The sequence below is a fragment of the Tripterygium wilfordii genome, chromosome 19, assembly GCF_013401445.1.
Source record: "Tripterygium wilfordii isolate XIE 37 chromosome 19, ASM1340144v1, whole genome shotgun sequence".
NCBI classification, from domain to species: domain Eukaryota; kingdom Viridiplantae; phylum Streptophyta; class Magnoliopsida; order Celastrales; family Celastraceae; genus Tripterygium; species Tripterygium wilfordii.
Genome location: NC_052250.1, coordinates 12,319,616 through 12,339,633, shown reverse-complemented (window position 1 = coordinate 12,339,633; position 20,018 = coordinate 12,319,616). Strand labels below are relative to the sequence as shown.

Here is a 20,018-nt window from a genome sequence, read left to right as displayed (position 1 = left end):
AAAGAAAACTTCAGCCCAAAAGAGGGGCCAACACTCTTTAACACCTAGAAAAAAATAAAGTTATTTCCAATTTATTGCTTGTTCTAAACAACATCCCACTAGCAACTAAACCATGTATAACACAAGAAGGTTCAATCACAAAGAAAAAGAACCATTTACAAATTTATACGGAAACATTAAACAAATACATCTGAAGTTCAAAAATTTATGGCCCCAATCTTGAGAAAAAAAAAAAAAAACCTACCCAGAAATATGGTACAAACAATCCTACTTGCGAATTTTCATATAAAAATGTCGCAAGATCGAAACTGTAACATTTTCGCAACATTCAAGAAACTCTCCCCATGAAACCAGTCCAGAAGGACGAATGACACTCTAAAATACCTCATGTTCGGGGAGCCTCATTTATGCATTCACTTGAATGAACTAAGCATCATCACCCCTACCCTCACTATTTTCTGAGTCACTGCCACTCTCAGCATTATCATCTTCCTCTCCATCTTCTTCTTCCGACATGTTATTTATTACGTCTGTGATGATATCCTTCACCTCTGCTTTTCTATGGATTAAATCAACACCAAAATGTGTACCTGATGAAGCAAAATATTATAATAAGTGGAAATTAACTGAAAGAACCATAAAATTTCCCATCATTAGTCAAAAAAAGGTCAATAACTCAATACCTAGTTGCCTGAGAATATCAGATAAAGTTGCCTGTTATAAAACAATACAAACATTCCATGAATAATATACATATACACACTTAAAAAGTCCAAACAATTAACTCTATTGAATGCAGGTTCAGATGTATGCTTACAATATTGAAGTCCACCACCTTCAGAATTTCTACTACCACTGCATGCATCTGTTCTCTGCTGGGTTCCTTAGGCATCTTGTTAACTTTTCCCTTATCTACTCCACCATAAATCCAAAAACAAACATAATAAGCGAATGCCTTACACAGAAAAGTATTATGATGCATAGTTACAGACTTACAGCTTAACTACCAAATATACAAAATCATATCTTAAGAGGTCAGTAAAACACACAAATAGCAAAATCAACTGACTAATAACACAAAATGCAATGTTATTGTAGCATGCATGATGCATCTTGTTAATTTGGTCTTCATTTAATCCCACCAGGACCTTGAAAACAATAATATCAAAGTGACTGTCTGCCACAGAACTTACTGACACCAACAATAATTGTTCTTCAGAAATTAAAAGGGGATTGTGCAAATATATAAGTTGGGAACAGCAACACACAGAAAAAAATAAAGTCCACCAGAAATGCCCAAACAGCTAAATTAAAATCAAAAGTCAAAGAAAAAAAATAACAAAGCAACAAAAAGCCATACACCTTGATCCTTGATAGAAACCTTCGGCGGTGACTTACCTGATTGTTGCTTCCCAGTATTCTTGCCCTTGATCGTAACACTTTGGTCCTTTGCATTCTTCCTTTCACCTTTGGGTTTCTTAGATGTAGATCCCTTTGATTTAGAAAGTGAACCAAAAGTCCTATCAATTTCAGTATCACCTTTTTTTGAAGATGAACTAGAAGCGTTTTTGGAAGATTTCTTAGAACCTTCTGCAGGTTTTGCTGGGAAACTCTTCTGGTCCGGTACAGCATTATCGATGCTTTTAGCAGAACCCTCCTTCACATTCTTTGAGCTCTTTTTACCTGACATCTGCTCTTCTGGTTCACCATCATCGTCCTCAGACTTTGCCTCCTCATGATCACCCTGTTCTGGTGCTATAGTGTCTTCATTTTCATCCTCAGAACCATCTTTAGCATCTTTGTCATCGTCTTCTTCTTCCTCAACTTCGGATGAAGGCCTTTGTTTTTCCCCAACCCCAGATGTTTTCCTCTGCTTCTGGAGAAGCAGATGATTAACAACTAAATAAGAAGTGGTATCAATAAATGTAACAGAAGCAAACAAGTCGTGGAAAGGAGAAAGATTACTTCAAACAAAACCTGACAGTTAAAAAACATACAATAATGATGTTAGCATGTAGAGAATTATAGACAGTAATATCAATCACCACTAACACAAATGACTTCAAAAAAATAATAATAAAAAGGACCAAGTACAGAGGTACTCATTTTAAATTCTCTGATATGACAGAAAGTCAGGCACCATGCCTCTGTCCTCAATATTTAAGGTTTAGATACAAGGGCAGAAACATGTAGCAACTACAAATAAGATTTAAATTCAACTGGGACTTATGATAATAAAAGGAAACACATTGAATGAGAACAGTCCATCCTCCAAGGAAAAACATCAGTCCACCCGGAGAAAGCTAAAACTGGAAAATCCAGAAATATCACCAGGAAGAAGTTCAAAAAAGAAAACCCATGAAATAAAACCAAGAGATTACTCAGTAAAGAAACTATAATTAATATCCCTCCATAAAAAAGTGTGGAAGCTGAAAGAGACTGATAACAAGAGGATGCCACTAAGAAAACCTAAACTCTGTTTATCCCTTTCTTGGATAAGAAGCAACATAACCTAAATATAGAAATGGAATGGACAAAAGTTATAGTTGGAAAAAAGACACAAGACAGAAGCTGGAAATTCTTGATCAAAGGGAGTATTCAAGATGTTTCTGTTGGAGAGGAACCTTGAGCTGCATTGAGAAACCACAAAGAAAATAATGTAACAAAAGTGGCTAGTAGCAAATCACCAAAGATAAATTTACTCCAAACACAAGAAGTTCCATGCATTTAAAAATTACCACAAAACATCACTGAGATCATAGAGTAAAATTTAATATTAATAAATTCCATAAAACATGGGCATTGATTCATACTGTGACAATGGCTACATACGGGGGAAATGGCAGGGACGGCCTCTGAGTCAAGGGGGATGTCAGAACCCAAACTTCTACTTAGAAGGCAAAGTACAGATCAGTAAAATGTAGTTAATTGAACATCCATCAATGATGTTGCATAATGGTTTGAAGATTAATGCATACAAATCAGAGGATAAATTCCCTCACTCGCAATCAATTAATTAAACTAGTCAACTGAAATACACGTTCTCCAGCAAGGATTCAATAGTAAATAAATCGAGTACAGGAGATGTTCAAATTTCCAACTCCAAGTACGAGTCAACTAAATGGTCACATAACGAACATCAACATCATAGAGCTTCATACCATACTAGCTAACATCATAAATGCAAAAGTTTAATTTGACAACCATTAAAATTAAAAATTCCACTAATAGACCTCCAAGTAAGCAAATATTGTATGCTTAATCATCCATGCTATAAATCATTTCCAGAACCATATAAAGGTTCTAATGTCAGAATACTCATTGGCGAACAAACCTTGGATGGCGTATCTGATGCTGCTCCACGACTTGCAGTTTTGCTTGTTGTGGCCTTCTTACGCTTTTTACCTTTCTGAAATCAAAAGATGAAAAAAAAATTCACAAAACTCTTATCCCATTAGCTGAAATGCTATCTTATCCCAGAAGTGGGGAAAAACAAGAAAAAGGCTATACCTGCTCCTTATCAGCAAGTAAAACATCAGTTGTGGTATGAGGTGCTTCCAAAAATTCCAATAACTTAACAGAGAGTTCTTCCTGAAACATACCTCAACAAAGCAAAACGTTAGAAAGTCCCTAAGTCGGCCAAAAAAACAGAATAGAAAAACTGGTTAAAACAACCTTTTTCACATTGGACTTATTCATTGGAATATTAAGAACATCACAGAAATCCAATAATTTTTCTTTCACGCATTTGTCAAGCTTTTCCCTCACTTTTGCTTTCTGTTTTTCCTGCTGAAAACAAAGGCTTCCAGTCACATAATGACGGGAACAAAATCCAAGTATCATTTCATGCATGGATATTCACGGATTTTTATATGCATAAATGAATAAAAGAAATGAAAATAAATCTAAATATGTTAGAGAAATACCTCATCCACAACCCATACATAGCCTGAAAACTGGCCTATGTTCCTTTTCAAAACCTGCGCCTGCATAAGAACAACAATATCAACAGGTAACACAAGTATTTAAAGAAAAAAAGGGAAGCGTAACAGAAAGGCAACTCTATGCAACCACTTTGATAAGATTTCCAATCACCTTTGCTTTCTTTCCAAAGAGTATTGCGTGAAGTATTTGCAGATTGTCATCAGGTTTTCTCTTTGACAGTTTAAAAGCCACTGAAATAGTTTACAATTTCAGACAATAAATTGGTAACTCTGCTGTAAAGACAAAATTGAATACAAGTAGATAACATCAGCTGGAGAACTATCTGCAGGACAGTAAAAATGCAATTTTCTGCCACATCTTGCATTAAAAAAGTTCCAAATGCAAAAATTTCTTAAGAAACTCTATAACGGCCAATAATAACCAGAATTTCACAAAACAAATCATTCTGAAGGAAGTAAATTCCCCCATACATAGAAGACAACAAAATGAAACAGAACAATTTTGGTTAGTTTTTTGAGAAGAGAAGCGTATCTAAGTACACATCATGAAACTAGCTTAGACAAATAATGCAGGGGACCACACACTCTAACATTAATAAGTAATCACAAAAACAGCATGAAGCTAAATCTTTAAACAATGCATGCATAACGAATGTTGTGTGGAAACAGCCCAAGATGTTCAAGATCAATACAATTAGCAAATAACTAATGCAGAAGGATAGAGAATAGTAGAACTCTATCTTTTTTTGATAGGAACTCTCTCTGCTTACTAGTTTAGCCAATCTTGCCTATGTCCAAGGATTGAGGAAGTTATAAGCTCTCTTTCAGGAACATTGACTACTAGAACTCTATCTGCTTACTAGTTTTACAATGAGAATATTTATAGCACAGACAATTACATACGGTCCACCCTCCATAATAGGGTCATGACCCAAACAGGTTCAATCCATCATTCTATCATCGGAAGTTAGGGGCACGTACAACAATGAAGCTAACACAGATGCAATTAAGTAGACTATTCTGGAAAACTACAGGAAATATCAACAACCTTGGCAACACCAGACAATTGCACCAGAGCCAAACAAGTATGAACAGGAAACTACATGGTTCGCCATCCACACTCAATTTTTCTCTTCAATTGTTTCAAATGCAAACAGTTTGATAACTTAAAGTAATTTTCACTACTACAAACAGACATACCATTTGGAATATCCTTGAGCTGTGTGCCCCGTCCCTGCTAGCCATGAAAGCAAATCCAATGAGAAACCATTAACTATCTCAGACCAATATACATTCACCATCAGTCAAATACTAGGGCCGTACCTTCTCAATCGATAGTCCTTTGCTGGATGAAGATCTCCCTAGCGAGGGCGCCGAGTACCTCTCAACTGTCTTCCGTTCCCTCGTCGGCCTTTCGCTAGCTGGCGTTGTAGGCGCCTTCTTCTCCCCTGATTTATGATCCAGTTTCTGTTTTTTCTCCGCACTGGCATCCTTAGCTTCACTAGAGTCACTCGTTAAGCTCTTCTTTCGTCCCCTCTTTGGTTTCTCGCTTTTTTCAGCTTCCTCCTCCTTCGATTCCTCAACTCTCTGTTCGACAATTTCTTTCTCTTCAGTCTCCTCCTTAGTGTCCCCGGAGACCTCTTTCTCGTGAACATCTCGACTTTGTTGCTCAATCACTTCTTTCTGTGGCGCTTCTTTATCACCTTCTTCTCCTTTCGACTCCTTTTTCTCTTCCACCGGAGCCTCTTCCTCCTCCTCCGGCTTCGTCTCTCCTAGGGTTTCGCTCGCCATGGCAGTGAAACTCAAAGATGAAATGAAAAAGATCAAGAACCCTAGCGAGATCGCGGATACAGGTGGAGTAAATTTGACTTCTTGTTTGCAAAACAAGGTAATGAATTAACGATTTAGGGCGGGCTCATTAGGAGTGATTGGGGTTCAAAATTTTCATGCCAAAATTTCGAAAGCGGGCTCTTTAGGTCTCATCCATGTCTAGGCTCTCCCGGCAAAAGCTGAAACAAAGAACAAAATAAATTATGCCAAAATCATTCATTCACCATGTTTTTACTAAATATTTATTTCTTTACGAATCCGATCCTTAGCTCATATCCAATTTTTTTTGACATCACCAAATCAAATCTGAATTAATCTAAATCTGAATGAATAAATAGAATAATAATCTAATCTGAATTAAGATCCGAACAAGATTTTTATATTTGGACACGTACTTAATTTTAAAGTGGACAAAAATTTTATCTTTGAATTCAAATTTCAGACATATTTGTGTTAAAATTTGGTTTAATATGAGTAAGACAAATTCGATCATCTCAATCGGACAGAGTTTTATCATCTTCAACGGATTTGGTGCAATTTGGGGCTTGGGCTTTCTCACATAGGCTCCCAAAGTGGGCCTTTTAAACTTATGTGAGATTAGTCGAAGGCCCAATTTGAAATCCCGATTATTAACAATAAAAAAAGTTACCGACGGCTGTACAGTGTTCACAGGGAATTTCAAAATCCAGAAACAGAAGAGTGGAGGGAAATAGCGAAACCCAGCTCCGATTCCCCCATAAAAGAGAATGCCCGCTAGACGCCTTAGGCTAAGCTACTCTGACGAAGATGAAGAAGAAGAACATAATCATCAACAATCACCGGGAGGAGGCGCTCAATTGCAAGGACCGACTTCTACTCACCAACCTCTAACACAATCGTTTTCGAACCAAAACCCTAGCCCTATCCCCATCCCCAATCCTACTGAAGCGATCACAATCTCTGATGGAGACGAAGAGTTCATTGATGCTTCTGAGAATATATCCCCTCCTTCGCCTCTGCTGCCAGTGGCCTTGGATAACTTCTTCCAGCCGCCTCAGATGGCTTCCGTGGTGAGCGCAATGGAGAGCACCGGTTGTCCCGTGGGGGACTTTCTTTTGACGCTTGGATTGAAGTTGAAGAAAGAATGGCTGGATTCCTGCATGGAGGGCCTTGGGCATTATATTGCGGGGTTTTCAAGCCTTGATGTGGCCGCAAAGGCAAAGCATTGCTTCAAGGAGTACTTGTTTTCGGATATGAATTATTCTGGGGGAGGTGTGCTTCCGCATAATGTGAAATCGTTGCATCTTGTGGATCTCCCAGGTCCGTTTGTGTTACAGGTGCGTGGAGATTTCTTCGTGTTAGTTGATTGGATTGTGATCTTTCTATTCCCTTTTATTTGTAGATTCATAATTATTTTTATTGTTGCGTTCATTTGTCCCTAGCAATATGGCTCATGGTGCATCAATTTATTCAAACTAATGATATCACTCTGCAAGTGAGTTTGTTGCACTTGTTGTACCTTCGGATTGTTCACCCCACGAGTGAGGGGAGTGTTAAAGAGATAAATGTTTCACATCGTTTGGATTGGTTAAATTGTATCTGCATTTATATGGTACCCTCTCCTCTCTCTAATAGGCCCTTTTAGGGAGAGTTTATGGGCCACTATAATCCAAATTTAGTATGTTACCATACATTCTCCTTAAAAGGACTTATTAGAGAGAAGAGAGGACACCACATATATGCACATACAATTTACTCAATCTAAACGATGTGAGACATTCATCTCTTAACAGTTAGTTTATTATTGTGAGATATAACCTTTATTACTGGAAGTGTTCATTAATTGTGAATTGTAAGGAGTATTTGTCACAAAAGTTTCTAATGTCCACTGGTTACTTTTTTTCAGGTTGATGAGATAGTAAATATCAGTAGTCCTCTTCGAGGCAGGTACGAGGAGAGGCCTGCTGGGATAAAAAGGTGCCTCAAGCTGTCTATGACAGATGGAGAACAACGTGTATTTGGCATGGAATACAGGGCCATAAGAAATCTGCATGTTTTGGCTCCTGCTGGATTAAAGGTTTCTCTTGTAAATTATCCCTTGTTAATGTAAATGTTAATCATCATCACCATGATTGGGTATTTTATTATTATCCAATGATCCTATATGAGTAGACTGTCACAAAAGTTTTTGTAATTTTTCTTATTTGTAGTCTTGTAGACTGCCACAAGTTTTCTGTCCTTTGGCAGTAGACACAATCTTCTGTTTGTCCTCATATGAAGTTCCTTTGCAAGAAGGTTGACTTTCTGTCAGTTGGATGGGCTGAAATATGCATATTATGGCAAAGTTGTTTACATTGGGATGGCAATGGGTGTTTTACTCATATATAAGGAGTTTGAATGGTGATTTTTTTTTCTTGTTCTACCCCAAAAGAAATGCATACAGATTTTCTGCTTGAAGAGAACAAATCTTACTATGGATATCTCAATGAAAAGGGTCTGTCATGATTTACAAACACATGCTAGTATCTTAAGACTTTGAGGCATCGGTTGTTTGATTATGAGTGACCTTTTTGTATGGAGGATTAACTGTATCTTACTCATTTTATTGTCTTGATCTGTTATGTTCACTGCTTAACAAGTGAACCATTTTCTTGATGCCAATCATTAGCAAACGTTCTTTGACAGAGTTCTATTTCATTTGTAGGTTGCCATTCGTAATGTGCACATACGGCATGGACTTATGATGTTGGTCCCTGAATCCATAGAAGTTTTAGGAGGAATTGTGGAGGAGTTGGACTTAGCACGTCAGCGTCTTGTCAAAGAAGTAAATAAGCCACCAAGGGGGAAAAGGTGAGATTAAGTTCTAGTGTGTTGGACTTTGGTCACATTATGATTCTTGTTATGATGATGTATGAAGTTAAGAGGAATTGAGGCTTGTGTCACATAAAACTGTGATAAAATGATGATGCATGAAGATAAGAGAAGTGAGGCTTGTGTCACATAAAACTGTGATGCTCCACTCTACTGTTCAAACTTACACATGTTTACTTATTTGAAAAATTGTTGGATAGATGGTTGGGCATTAGGTTGCAGGTTGGTTTCATGGTACTATATGCGGAAAGATTGGGATTTCGTTGTAAGGTTCTGTTCATCTTCAGAGAGGACCCTGGTGGATGTAAAGTAATCAGATCACACCAATATAGTTTTTAAATTTCTGAGAAAATCAACATCATCCGGGTTGGCTCTGATACCCATATACATAGAGTTTGCAGTTAGAAACTCCCGAACTTTGTCATCTGATTTCTAACAAAGCTTTGGTTCAGTATTGTGTATTTTCAGTTGTATTTCTTTTGAAGTTGAATTGATTCCTGAACTTTTGAATGGTTGCTTGAAGCCTAACTTAATTTGACAACTTGAGTATCAGATATCAATTTGACTATGATGGTAACTCGACTTTTGCAGAACTAGAAGTGGTGTGGCTCCTTCTTTAGCGAATAGAGCAACTTTGGCTGCATGGCCATCTGATGGTGTAAATAGTCATGGGCAATCCAATGTTCCTGATAATGTTGTTGGGCACAATCAGAATTCTCTACCGCATAATACAACATTGTTACGGGCAGAAAGTCAAGGTCTTTTACTTTCTTTGGATTTTTTTCCCTTTGAGTTTCATTTGAACCAAGTTGTGTGGTAGTCTTGGGATTAAATATGCTGGAAAAAAAAATGAGAGGAAAAAAAAATTATGTTGGCTGTGAAACAAGGATGTTTCAGTTTGCTTAATAGACTGTAGATGAAATCTTATTGAATCTTGTTTTGCTCATCAGTTCCATTTGACATAGCTTGAATAGTTGAATACTTGTTTGCATTCAGTTACTGCGGCAGCTCTGCTTACCAAATAAAAAGAGCATGGCACTGTTGATGTGTCTTGTGTACTCAGAAGTGGCATTTAAAATACATATAATCACATTCACATTTCATCATAAGGGTACTGTTCCGACAAACAACAGTATTAACACCTCATGTGAGGTTACTCTTGATATTTCATTATAATATTTAGATGATGTAGATTGAATGTGAAACTTTTGATGATATACACTTAATTTTTATTTTCTCTTTTGCTTATTTTTGCCTTTCTTTTTTTTTTCTTCCATGATCCACAAATTATAATTTGAAGCTAAGAATATGAACATGGATGCCTGTAAAACATGTGCATTTATTTATGTGCTGAAGGAATATGAATATGTGCATTTATTTATGTGCTGAAGGTACCACTTCATCTGTGTCTGAAACTGGTGTCCGTCATCGAAGATTGGAAGAGTTTACTGTTCCAATGAATGGGGAACCTACCGTTGCAAATTCATTGTCTAATATTGTTTCAAATGTTGAGGAGATGCATATTGATGCTCTTCTCGTTGATGAGGTAAATGCCAGTTCAAACCAAGACTCAGGTCCCTCGTTTGTTCCCAATGATAGCCATATGGTTGATGAGTTTGAGCACCCAATCTTACTATCTGGAGATCAAGAAATCCCTTTTACATATATAGCTAATTTATCAGCTAAGTTGGCTACAATGAGGGATAACTCACCTTCTGTTCAAGGAAACATTAAGGTATGCTTAATATTTGTCTTTTTTGACGGTTCGATTTATAGCTTCTTTGCTGTTATCTTGGAGCATTGAAATATCATCTAGCTTTGATAAGTTAATGGCATTAAGATCCGCTCCACTGAAATCATTGTGATTCTCCAATGTCTGATCACACATATTTGTTCACTACACAAAAGTGGCTGATGTACTATTCAGTAATCTCTCTTTTTTATGAGTATTAAGTTATGAGTATTAAGTAATCTCTTTCATACTTTTGTGTGCTCAAAATGGCAAAATATAGGTTTGTAGCTGCTTTTAAGACGATTATCTAGAATGATTTTGCTATTGTAGATGCATGAACCTTATGATGAACAATCTATCTACAAATAAACTCCAAGTCAAGAAAATTCATAATTGGCCAATATGGGTATGGAAGTTTAAAGTTCCAACGATAGTCCTTTTAATAATATGCAAGTTCGAAAATTCATAGTTATATATCGTAGACACTTATATTATTTTATTAAAACTGAAGTGATAATTGCTCATGCTAAGTCAAAAGGGTGAGATATTTGATGGTCTTCCTATTAATTGTTTCATTTTGATGAAGATAGTGATCGGGAGGGTATCATTGAAAGTGATGATGAATGTCTCATAGAAGTCACGATTTTATGTAAGATGTATCTCAACCTAAAGTCTAAGTCTAAACCTTCCTTAGTGATTCAGAATGGGTGAAACTTCTCATCCCATTGCCAATGTTTTTCATATGGTTTTGTGAGGGATTATCGGTACATAGTGAAATATAATTGAGTTTGCAAAATATTCCTTTTAGCCTGATAAATATGGATATTCAAAAAGTGAACAAAATTTTTGCAGTGTTTTTTGACTGGTGTAAAGGGATTCCAGTACAAGCGGAGGACAACATATGAGCTTCGGGCTTATGTTGATGATGGCAGCCTCATTTCTGAGATCCTGATTGATCACAATGTGAGTTAAGTTGCAAGTTTCCTATTGACATTATGGCGTTGTTAAATTAGTATGTTGATTAGTTTTTCATGTACCCTTCAGGTTGTACAGAGAGGAATAGGTTACTCTCCTGTGGAGGTCACAGCTGCTCTTTCTTCTTCGGACAAGAAGATAGTTAGTGATATGAAGGAGACTCTTAAACAGTTCCAAATATTCTTGGCAAATTTTGAGGTATCATCTTTCTGCTTTCCTATTAGATTAGTATGTCCAATTTGACAACCATGAATTGGCTTCTTTTGACAGACTACAACATCTTGTAAATGCTATAATGTGCGTCTGAGATTAATTGTATTAATATCTTGAGGGTCGTAATGCTTTGTTCCAGGGTACAATGCTTGTAGAGATGAATGGAACTTCCTCTCTTCCAATTGCTTTGGAGATGAGCCAGGGTTGTCCTGGTTCGGACGCATGGTTGCTTTTCAGAAGAGTGAGTTCCTTCACCACAGCCCAAACACCGCAGCATCAACCATTGGATCCCATTGAGATTCCCCCTTGACGGGTTTCACCTGTTCACAATTTGTCGTGGGAATGATGTAGAATGCCTGCAAAAGGTGGCAGCAATGATAAATCACTGAGACAGGCATTTGATTTGTGAAATAGAAGGATTCCAATTAGAGCCAGGCGGTGGTTGACATGCAGAATACTGGTACCCTTCTTTGAGCTAATCATTTAAGATTCAGATGTATGGGTCTGATCATGTTCAGCACTCGGCAGGCTTATTGCAAGGGCATGATCTTTCTGGTCCGCACATGACCACACTTCTGTTCGTTGATTGGTTTTAGCCATTTGACATACGCAAGCACAGATTCCTTTTTTTCTTTTACTCTGGTGGATATTTCGATATTTGCAAGAATTGATAAATACTTTGATGAAGTTGAACAAGACAGCACCGGTTATCAGGGTGGAGATTGGCCCCAAGTCTCTCAGAGAAAGCTTTGAAGTTCATACGTGTGTGCAACATCCTCAAATATCGACCACCTTCATGAAGGTATGAACCCGTTTTAGGTTTATGGTTCCATTAATCTACCAGTGAATTTACTTTGTTAGAGATATACTCTATATATCTCTAACATACTTATATTCTTTTTCAAGGACGGGAACCTCTCTAAGGTTGGGCCTAATTGGACCCACCTTGCAGAGTAACCACAGATAGAATTCGCTTTACTATTTTATCTTGTAAGATCATGATAATTTCTAATTTATCAAAACAACATGAATGTTGGCATAATAAAAACTTTATGCTTTCTGATCTTAATCCTAACTAAAAAACCTTATCGCTGGTGACTTCTTATTGTGGAGTTTTTTCTGTTTTTTTAAAGTTCTTATTGTGAAGTGTTAGGTGAACTGATTTTAAACATGGCCACTTCCTCTCGGTCAAAAAACAACTTCCAGAGAAGTGTAAGCACTCACCCAAGATATGTCTTACTTATTTTCCACAATGGCATGCGTTGTTCAAAATTTTGCTGAGGCACTGCCTTTTTCTGTATTAGAATTTAGAAATTTAGAATGGCTCAAGGCTTATCTGAGACTCTGAGCGTGATAATATTTCGTCCTGGTTAGATATCCAAGACTCGAGTATATAAGAGAATACTACAAGTTCCCTCTCTCCTTTCTCACCTACCTCCATCTTGTTCCTGCATTGCTGGGATGACAAATTCCTTATTTATTAATACTCTTGATCACCTTGAGTCGTTGGCTAAGCCAATACAACTCAAACATTTTATTCTGTTCATGAGAAATTGAAGCTGCAGGACTAGTTTTTTGTCTTCCCTTCATGAAAGTTTCCATAAATTCTTGACAAAATGCAGATGGTATGTCCACTCCAACACTTCAGGGCACAACAGTTTGAGTAGAAATCCAACCCCCACCCAATATGGCTCAGTCAAGTACATATCTCCACGGCAAGCACTGTTTACAATTGCCTTGGCACATCTTCCAGTCGACTCAATTGGTAAGACATCCAATCCAGTCTGTATCATATGTTAATTACCATTTGAAATTTGTTAAAATTTTTTATTTTGTCTACTTAATCAACAAGTGTTTGCTACCTGAATTAGCATTTTCCTGTTTGCCATTTCCGATTCTATCACTCCAGGGAGTACAATTGTTACTCCTATACCACCTCCAAATTCAGTCCTGATTGTCTCAAATAAGCTCACTTGAGCAGCCTTGCTTGCCTGAAAATCCATGGAAAAAAAAGAAAGTAATAGTTTAGTAAAAAAAAAAAAAACGGCCAGAGAAATTAGGATTCGACTATACGTGTTGGATTTTCACATTGTAAAAGTTCAATCCTGGCGTTGGAGACCATGAAGAAGTCGAAGCAATCACAACTATCTTCCCTCTGGTTTTTCTTAGGTGTGGAACCGCAAAATAAGTGCAATATGCTGAACCCCAGAAATTAGTGTCCTATCAAAGCAATTACCCTATATGAGACATTTTTAAGCAAGAAATAGTAATATTTATATATAATCATCATAATACATGTGGTATGTGGTGTACCATAATTGGAACAAAATCGGTGATTTGGTTGATATGCTCCAATAGAGCATGTTGCGCAACTCCAGCGTTGTTAACCAAATGATCCACTGTTTCACACAAAGACGTATCAAAATTACATAGAGCTTAATATTCTAAATTTAGAGTTGTAGGTTGAGTTTCGGGTAAAACATTGAACAATAAATCTCTAGAAATAGTGGAATCTCTCTATTCAAAGTTTCGTACTTTCTACGAACTTTTATGGGTAACTGTTAAGAAGAGTTGATGTGAATGGTCTAAGTGACGCTTACATTGTCCGAAGTGGTTCACAGCCTTGTCAATCAAAAACTTGCAGTCTTCTACCTTGGTAACATCGCTACGAATCACCATAACATCTAGGGATCCCAGCTTTAGCGCCCTATCCGCTACCGCTAGAAGGCGATCCTCTCTTCTAGCAGCAAGGGCTAGACGGGCTCCTCTCTTTGCGTATTCATAAGCAATATACTTCAAAACACATAAAACGGATAGGAATTAATTAGCCCTTGAATCTAAATAGTGATTCATAGACTAGTTAGTTAGGACGGAAACCAAACCTCACCAATGCCGGAAGATGCTCCGGTGATGAGCACCACTTTTCCTCTCACATCCTCTTTGGTTAAGGATCTCTTAGTGTAACTAATAAACTTGTAAACTAGATATGATGGATAGAAGAGAATGAGGCATATGAGTGCTATGGGTGGAACTAAAATGTTCAAAACATCATGAATAAGGTCCATAGCTTCCCAAGAAAAGCCAAAGAAATCTCTTTGTTTTTTCACCAATTGCGTGTTCTTGGGGGATTATATTATGGTGAGTAGAGAAAAGAAGGGTACTATAATAATGGTTGTTGGGTATGTTTCAACCACCCAAAAGCAGTCTATCTAGGTGCATGGGTCAGGCTAATTATGGCTAACTAGCTGGCTGGGTACGTCTCAAACCGATTAGGCAAATCTCAAGTGCTATGGATCCCAATAACTAGGATTCCAGTTATCTCAATTGCTGAAGTGTATGCACAGGATTTAATGTACATGTGGAGCCAATCATAAATACATTAAATCTTGTGTATACACCTCAGCAACTGAGATCCTAGTTGCTGGGATATTTATCTTTTCCGTAGGCCAATATTCTCAGGTGTGGATTTCTAAAGTCGGCCAAATTCAGAGATGGTTGGGGCATTTCCTTGAGTTTACGTATTGTCAATGTTTAAATCCAGGTGTAATTAATCAATTACTTCCATAATTTAGCAGATTTTCTGTGAACTTTAAACATTGGCCCCCCTCACATGATTAACATGAATTCATTCTGTGAGTGCATTTATAACGTATCTATCTCCCAGGCACGTATTGTTCACAGTTGCCGTGTGCCCATGATGCAGCGGCAGGACCAGCTAAAAGGCCGAGAAGGAAAGCTTATGCAATGGGCGTAGAGAACCAAAATGGTCCAGTCCAATCTAGTATGCCCAAAGCAATGGACCAATGGTTGTTCTCTGGTATTCCGGTGAGACTTGCCGAAAGCTCAAAAGCACTCATCTATATAAGATAACATAAGATCACATAGCATTTACGTAGGATGATAAAACTCTATTCAATTTGAATGATCGAATTTATCAGACCCAGAGTAAACCAAATTTGAACATAAATTATATGTTTGCAATCCAAATCTAAATGCAAAATTCTTGTTCGGTTTAAAACCAAGTTTGGATCTAAACACAGAAAACTGTTATGGATTCTAATCCTGATTAAGTTATTGTTTGAATTTAAACTAATCAGGATGTGATCAATTAAGTACATCCGAAATCCATACGGGTTAAGATCCAGATATATAAATATTTCGTAAACTTGTAATGTTATCCGACCCAAAACCAATTTTTTTTTGCCACCCCTTCATTTACCCTTCCAAATTACTAGGACCATCTGCTGAACTCAGACTGAATGCATATCCACCATCATAATGAGGTACAGAGTGACTATCCAAAGAAATGAAACCATTGTTCTGCTGTTTCCTTGTTTGGTTGTCTATCCAGAAAGACCGAGCAGTTGATAGGAGCAAATCCACATATACAAGCAGCAATAAAAAACTTGCAAAAGAAATTATCGTGGTTCAAGTTCACTCACCTATGTTTTCTATCATTTCTAATTCATGCTCTATCTGTTTCGAGGAAAACCAACCTCTTATGAAAAAGAAAAAATTTATCATGAAAAAACAATTAATTTCCAGTGTTTGAACAAAAACGTTGCCAACATTTTCCAGTGTTTGCTTGATGAAAAACATAAATTTAAAAGAAACAAACAAACCGCTACAGCATCATGGATACAAAGTTTACAAACCCTAAAGGTATATATTAGAACTCCAAAATTTGATCAATAAGCAAAAAATATTATATCCAACATATTAATTAATTAGCATATAAGGTTACAGTCATGGTGAAAAACGACATACCCTTTTTAAAATAAGATGTTGTTTTCCTTAGGTTAGAGTGAATTTTTCATGTTGATTTTAGTAGTTTTTCCTTGATCTTATCAATTTCCATCAAACAAACACTGAAAAACATAAGTATCATTTTCCAAGATTTTACTTTTCGTGAAACAAACGGAGCATCAGTCTCCATTTCATCTTCTTTTTCTAATCCTCAGGAAACCCGAGACCCGTTACCTTATGGAACATCTAGCTGCCAAACCATAAACCAACTTTAAAACAAAGGTTAAGCACTTTCCAGCAGCCGCGCATGACTCATTTTCCCTGATAGCAGCATCAAAGTTCACTTTGATATGGTTCCCCTATAAGGATTTGCCACACCACCTTTGCTCTAGCTAGCAATTTGCGTTGCTTCCAAGCATCCCAAATCAAATCCATAATTACCAAGCCCTATAGCTGAAAGTCCACTCAATACAAACAACTATGGTAGACACTCCGAACTACTAATACTAAGAGCTTCCAACACCAGCTAAGACCATTCTCAAGACAAAGAAACATGATTTTCAAAAAAGAGAGAAACATGGAATTCTCATAGACCATATATATATTTCGAGAGGAGCAGCCTCACACTTTATCGCTTGAGACTTGATCATGTTTCCAATAAAAAGCATATGACTCCATACCATTTCAAATTTAATACTCAAATAGATATGAATATTAGACTCCAGCAACACAAACAGTAACAAATTGAGATCATCCCCCAGTTTATAAAATCCATAAATTATGCAAGTCATATTAAACTCCAGCATTATAACCAATACCTAACTAGGGAACATCCCCTAGTTCATAAATCCATTATTACATATGTCCATCTCCAAGTCACCAACTACTAATACTAGCAGCTGCAACTGTCCGAGACCAGTAGATAAGAACCTGCTTAAGTCTTATTTAGCAACAATGTACTCATCATCTGCAAAATGACAAATTATTCGCATAGTGAGTTAACAAAATACATTCAATTAGAATTCAACCATAGCAAAGGAGATCGTTGAGGCATTTATTAAGTCCAAACTTGTAACATGTCACCATGAAAATATATAAAATCTTGAAAAATAACAGATGGTCCGTGTCTAACCGTCAAAAATATTAAAATAGTAATACAAACTCTGTGACTCTTAATATGGTTACAAGGCAGATACACTGTGTCAAACATGACAATGCAATAATATGTAACAAGCTTATAGCAATAAAACACATCATGTACATATAAAATCAGTGAGCCAAAATAGCCAAATGACAATTTCTGGGTAAAAGGACCCATCACTTAAGTAACTTAACTTGGTGCACCTACGCAAACCTAAGGCATCTTGTTTTGTGCATCAAGTATACCAGTGAAATCCATTGATTTGCTACTACATTAACAACTGAGTTGTAAATTTTCAATAAAAAACCATCATCTTCCATGCCCTGAAGATTAAAAGGGCAAGGACCTTACACTGCATACGAAGATCCATACCGGGAGAAAATTAATGAACCTAGACTTGGCTCTTCTTTTTCAGAACTTAATTTGAAAGCTATATTTCGACCCCCGGACGTTAGAAAAGAGGCATGGACGCGAGTATTGAACACCAGCTACAAAAATATTAGTTAAAATACTACATGAAACATTTGCACCTTAACATGGTACAGGTTCTAAAGTACCTTGAACAATTTTTTCTCTTATCTTAAAGCTACATTAGAACTTGCTCTGCAACGAATTAAATGTCCTACTGACCATGCAATGCAAGAGACCATTGAAGAGACTAGCTCTTGCTCTTAGTGAGCTTACCATTAGCACGTCGTTTCATTTCCTTCATGCTTTGATTATCAAATCCCTCCAATTCTTCGCAAGTTCGATCCATTAGGTTCTTCGATGGGTTCAGAAAAGAAGAGAAACAAGAAAACATCTTTGAGCACGATTATATAGAACAATCTCAAACAGACCAAGATCCAAGTTCGGGTCACTTCGTGATGCACATAATCTTTGATAATCTCTTCGATCCCATCATTTATGTGCCATAATATAGGGCTATTTATACTTTTAGAACGCGATGACACCGCGCGAGACACCTCCCTCTGCCAAACAAAATTTAACTTTATCAACAAAAAATTTCATAGCGTACCTAAACATGAAGGCATTGGTTTCTTCTCACCTCTTCTAACTTCGCAAAGTTTGAGAAATCCCTGACTTGGTTCGCCTTAATTTTTTCAGAACTTCTGGAGATCTCCTTCAGGATCATACTGCTCCAGTACCTGGTAGTAGGCGTCATAGACTTCATCGGAGAGGTCACAGAGAGAAGATCAGCCTCCCGACTATACGCACCAATAAGGTTCCTCGATGCCACCGAGCGAGAGGTGGCCGTTGAGAAGGATCCTCGGGCCGCATTCGCTAATCGGGACCTTACAATGTTCATCATCGTCGTGATTTTGCGCAGTAGCTAATCAGATATGGCGGATCAAGAAATTGGTGCCGCCGAGATCTGTGAGAGTGGGGGTAGTGCGCTCTGTTTGTTCTTCTAAAATGGCTGAAAACCTAGGGGTAAAATTGTCCGTGTATTAGCCAGTCTGATCCAGTTGTTCTGCAGGCCTATTGCTTGCGGCTAATTAAAGAACGGCCCAGTTCATACAAACTAATGTCCGGCCCATTACGGATCTCACGTGTTGATCATTGATCTGGGTCCGTCTATTGCTAAAGTATGGGCCTAAGCTAAAACAAAAAATGTTAGATGGGATCTCAGTCATCCTAGTAATCAATCTTGGTCATTGATTGATGTAAGTGTAGGGGCCCACAAAACCTGATGTAAATCAATCAAGGGACATGATTGGTTATTAGGATGATTGTGATACCATTTACTGGAATCCCTATCACTTCTGAAGCTAAAATACATGAAGATTTGCTTGGACATGTATGCTAGCTGTGTTAGCGAGAAATTGAATTTTCCCAATGATGCTAATCTCAGTAGTATCTTAGTTATCCCAAGTGTTAACGGAGATGTCTCTGGGATGGGCGACACGGGCCGTCACCCAGGGCCTTCGAATCCTCAAAGCCCCATATTTTTGAAAAAGTTATTAGTTTTATAATAGTCTCAAACTCATTTAACTAATATATGTCATTTAATTTTTTTTAAAAAATGGCTCCTCTTTTAGAGTTCATCCAAGACCTCCGAGAGACTTAGATGCGCCTATAGCTATTGAGTTGTACGTATACAATTTTATGTGCATCATATAAGACATATGGAGCCTAAAAATTCATATAGATCATTTGCGTTCAACTCAACTACTATGACTGAGATACCAACTCCTGAGATTTTTATGAATTTGTTCTCAGAAAGTCACATCACACAAGAGGAATATAGAGGAACCAAACTTTTTATTTCTATTTTCTACAGCTTGAAAGCACTACAGGAATGGGCGAAGTGCAAAGAAGTGAAGAACCACCTTGTTGACAGGTTTTGTGGGCTACCTTATCCAGAAGAGGATCCAAAAGTCCAAAACAGAAAACAGATGAGCTGTCTTGGACTTAAGGGCTCAATGGGCTAAAACATCGGCCCATATATTGGCTTCTCTCAAAGTAAGACGATATCAGGTGTTTGACGAAATGCCTCAATATCCTGAATCCTGCATCAGAAACCTTCTGGCCCACTCTTCTGTTTGGATTCCATTAGTAGTCTTAAACAGGAAAGTACGATGAA

At 37.4% G+C, this 20,018-nt stretch overlaps 4 protein-coding genes across 8 annotated transcripts; 1 reads left to right on the top strand and 3 right to left on the bottom strand.

The window, feature by feature from the left end:
- Window positions 1-45: 45 nt before the first annotated feature.
- Window positions 46-5,982, bottom strand: LOC119985872 (protein DEK-like). Of its 2 annotated transcripts, none has more exons than XM_038830320.1 (11): window positions 5,268-5,982; window positions 5,145-5,178; window positions 4,096-4,175; window positions 3,927-3,986; window positions 3,676-3,786; window positions 3,511-3,591; window positions 3,335-3,409; window positions 1,399-1,876; window positions 818-912; window positions 684-714; window positions 46-590 (listed from the first exon to the last, which is right to left on the bottom strand). In XM_038830320.1, the coding sequence occupies exons 1-11, from the start codon at window positions 5,733-5,735 to the stop codon at window positions 427-429; spliced, it is 1,677 nt and encodes a 558-aa protein (XP_038686248.1). In that variant the 5' UTR covers window positions 5,736-5,982; the 3' UTR covers window positions 46-426. The 2 variants fall into 2 exon arrangements, with proteins under 2 accessions (XP_038686248.1, XP_038686247.1); XM_038830319.1 differs by having other exon boundaries at window positions 3,676-3,789; window positions 5,268-5,981.
- Window positions 5,983-6,452: 470 nt separating this feature from the next.
- On the top strand, window positions 6,453-13,300 carry LOC119985130 (recQ-mediated genome instability protein 1). Of its 4 annotated transcripts, none has more exons than XR_005465048.1 (10): window positions 6,453-7,090; window positions 7,660-7,830; window positions 8,458-8,603; window positions 9,216-9,382; window positions 10,016-10,359; window positions 11,209-11,319; window positions 11,401-11,529; window positions 11,684-12,346; window positions 12,698-12,756; window positions 13,167-13,300. XR_005465048.1 is itself a non-coding variant. In XM_038829308.1 (8 exons), exons 1-8 carry the CDS (start codon window positions 6,521-6,523, stop codon window positions 11,852-11,854), a joined length of 1,809 nt encoding a protein of 602 aa, XP_038685236.1. In that variant the 5' UTR covers window positions 6,453-6,520; the 3' UTR covers window positions 11,855-12,662. The 4 variants fall into 4 exon arrangements, 1 of the variants encoding a protein (XP_038685236.1); XR_005465049.1 differs by lacking the exon at window positions 12,698-12,756 and having other exon boundaries at window positions 11,684-12,004; window positions 12,073-12,346; window positions 13,167-13,299; XR_005465047.1 differs by lacking the exon at window positions 12,698-12,756 and having other exon boundaries at window positions 13,167-13,299.
- LOC119985583 (11-beta-hydroxysteroid dehydrogenase A-like) lies at window positions 13,131-14,643 on the bottom strand. Its single transcript, XM_038829874.1, has 6 exons — window positions 14,427-14,643; window positions 14,145-14,337; window positions 13,858-13,943; window positions 13,633-13,764; window positions 13,407-13,535; window positions 13,131-13,328 (listed from the first exon to the last, which is right to left on the bottom strand). Exons 1-6 carry the CDS (start codon window positions 14,607-14,609, stop codon window positions 13,131-13,133), a joined length of 921 nt encoding a protein of 306 aa, XP_038685802.1. The 5' UTR covers window positions 14,610-14,643.
- Window positions 14,644-16,948: 2,305 nt separating this feature from the next.
- On the bottom strand, window positions 16,949-18,827 carry LOC119985121 (succinate dehydrogenase subunit 4, mitochondrial). The gene is made up of 3 exons (XM_038829296.1): window positions 18,480-18,827; window positions 18,116-18,402; window positions 16,949-17,257 (listed from the first exon to the last, which is right to left on the bottom strand). Exons 1-2 carry the CDS (start codon window positions 18,741-18,743, stop codon window positions 18,154-18,156), a joined length of 513 nt encoding a protein of 170 aa, XP_038685224.1. The 5' UTR covers window positions 18,744-18,827; the 3' UTR covers window positions 16,949-17,257; window positions 18,116-18,153.
- Between the last annotated feature and the right edge of the window lie 1,191 nt (window positions 18,828-20,018).

Bases quoted from the DNA above. Each gene is read 5' to 3' on its own strand.
- LOC119985130 (XM_038829308.1), top strand. From the start codon at position 6,521: ATGCCCGCTAGACGCCTTAGGCTAAGCTACTCTGACGAAGATGAAGAA. The intron at 7,831-8,457 runs GTTTCTCTTGTA...TTTCATTTGTAG, and splicing joins TGGCTCCTGCTGGATTAAAG to GTTGCCATTCGTAATGTGCA. The intron at 9,383-10,015 runs GTCTTTTACTTT...TATGTGCTGAAG, and splicing joins GTTACGGGCAGAAAGTCAAG to GTACCACTTCATCTGTGTCT.
- LOC119985583 (XM_038829874.1), bottom strand. From the start codon at position 14,609: ATGGACCTTATTCATGATGTTTTGAACATTTTAGTTCCACCCATAGCA. The intron at 13,944-14,144 runs GTAAGCGTCACT...TGTGTGAAACAG, and splicing joins TGTGAACCACTTCGGACAAT to TGGATCATTTGGTTAACAAC. The intron at 13,765-13,857 runs GTACACCACATA...TTGCTTTGATAG, and splicing joins CCGATTTTGTTCCAATTATG to GACACTAATTTCTGGGGTTC.
- LOC119985121 (XM_038829296.1), bottom strand. From the start codon at position 18,743: ATGATGAACATTGTAAGGTCCCGATTAGCGAATGCGGCCCGAGGATCC. The intron at 18,403-18,479 runs GTGAGAAGAAAC...TTTGTTTGGCAG, and splicing joins ACTTTGCGAAGTTAGAAGAG to AGGGAGGTGTCTCGCGCGGT.
- LOC119985872 (XM_038830319.1), bottom strand. From the start codon at position 5,735: ATGGCGAGCGAAACCCTAGGAGAGACGAAGCCGGAGGAGGAGGAAGAG. The intron at 3,987-4,095 runs GTGATTGGAAAT...GTTCTTATGCAG, and splicing joins TCTTTGGAAAGAAAGCAAAG to GCGCAGGTTTTGAAAAGGAA. The intron at 3,790-3,926 runs GTATTTCTCTAA...CTTTGTTTTCAG, and splicing joins ATGTATGGGTTGTGGATGAG to CAGGAAAAACAGAAAGCAAA.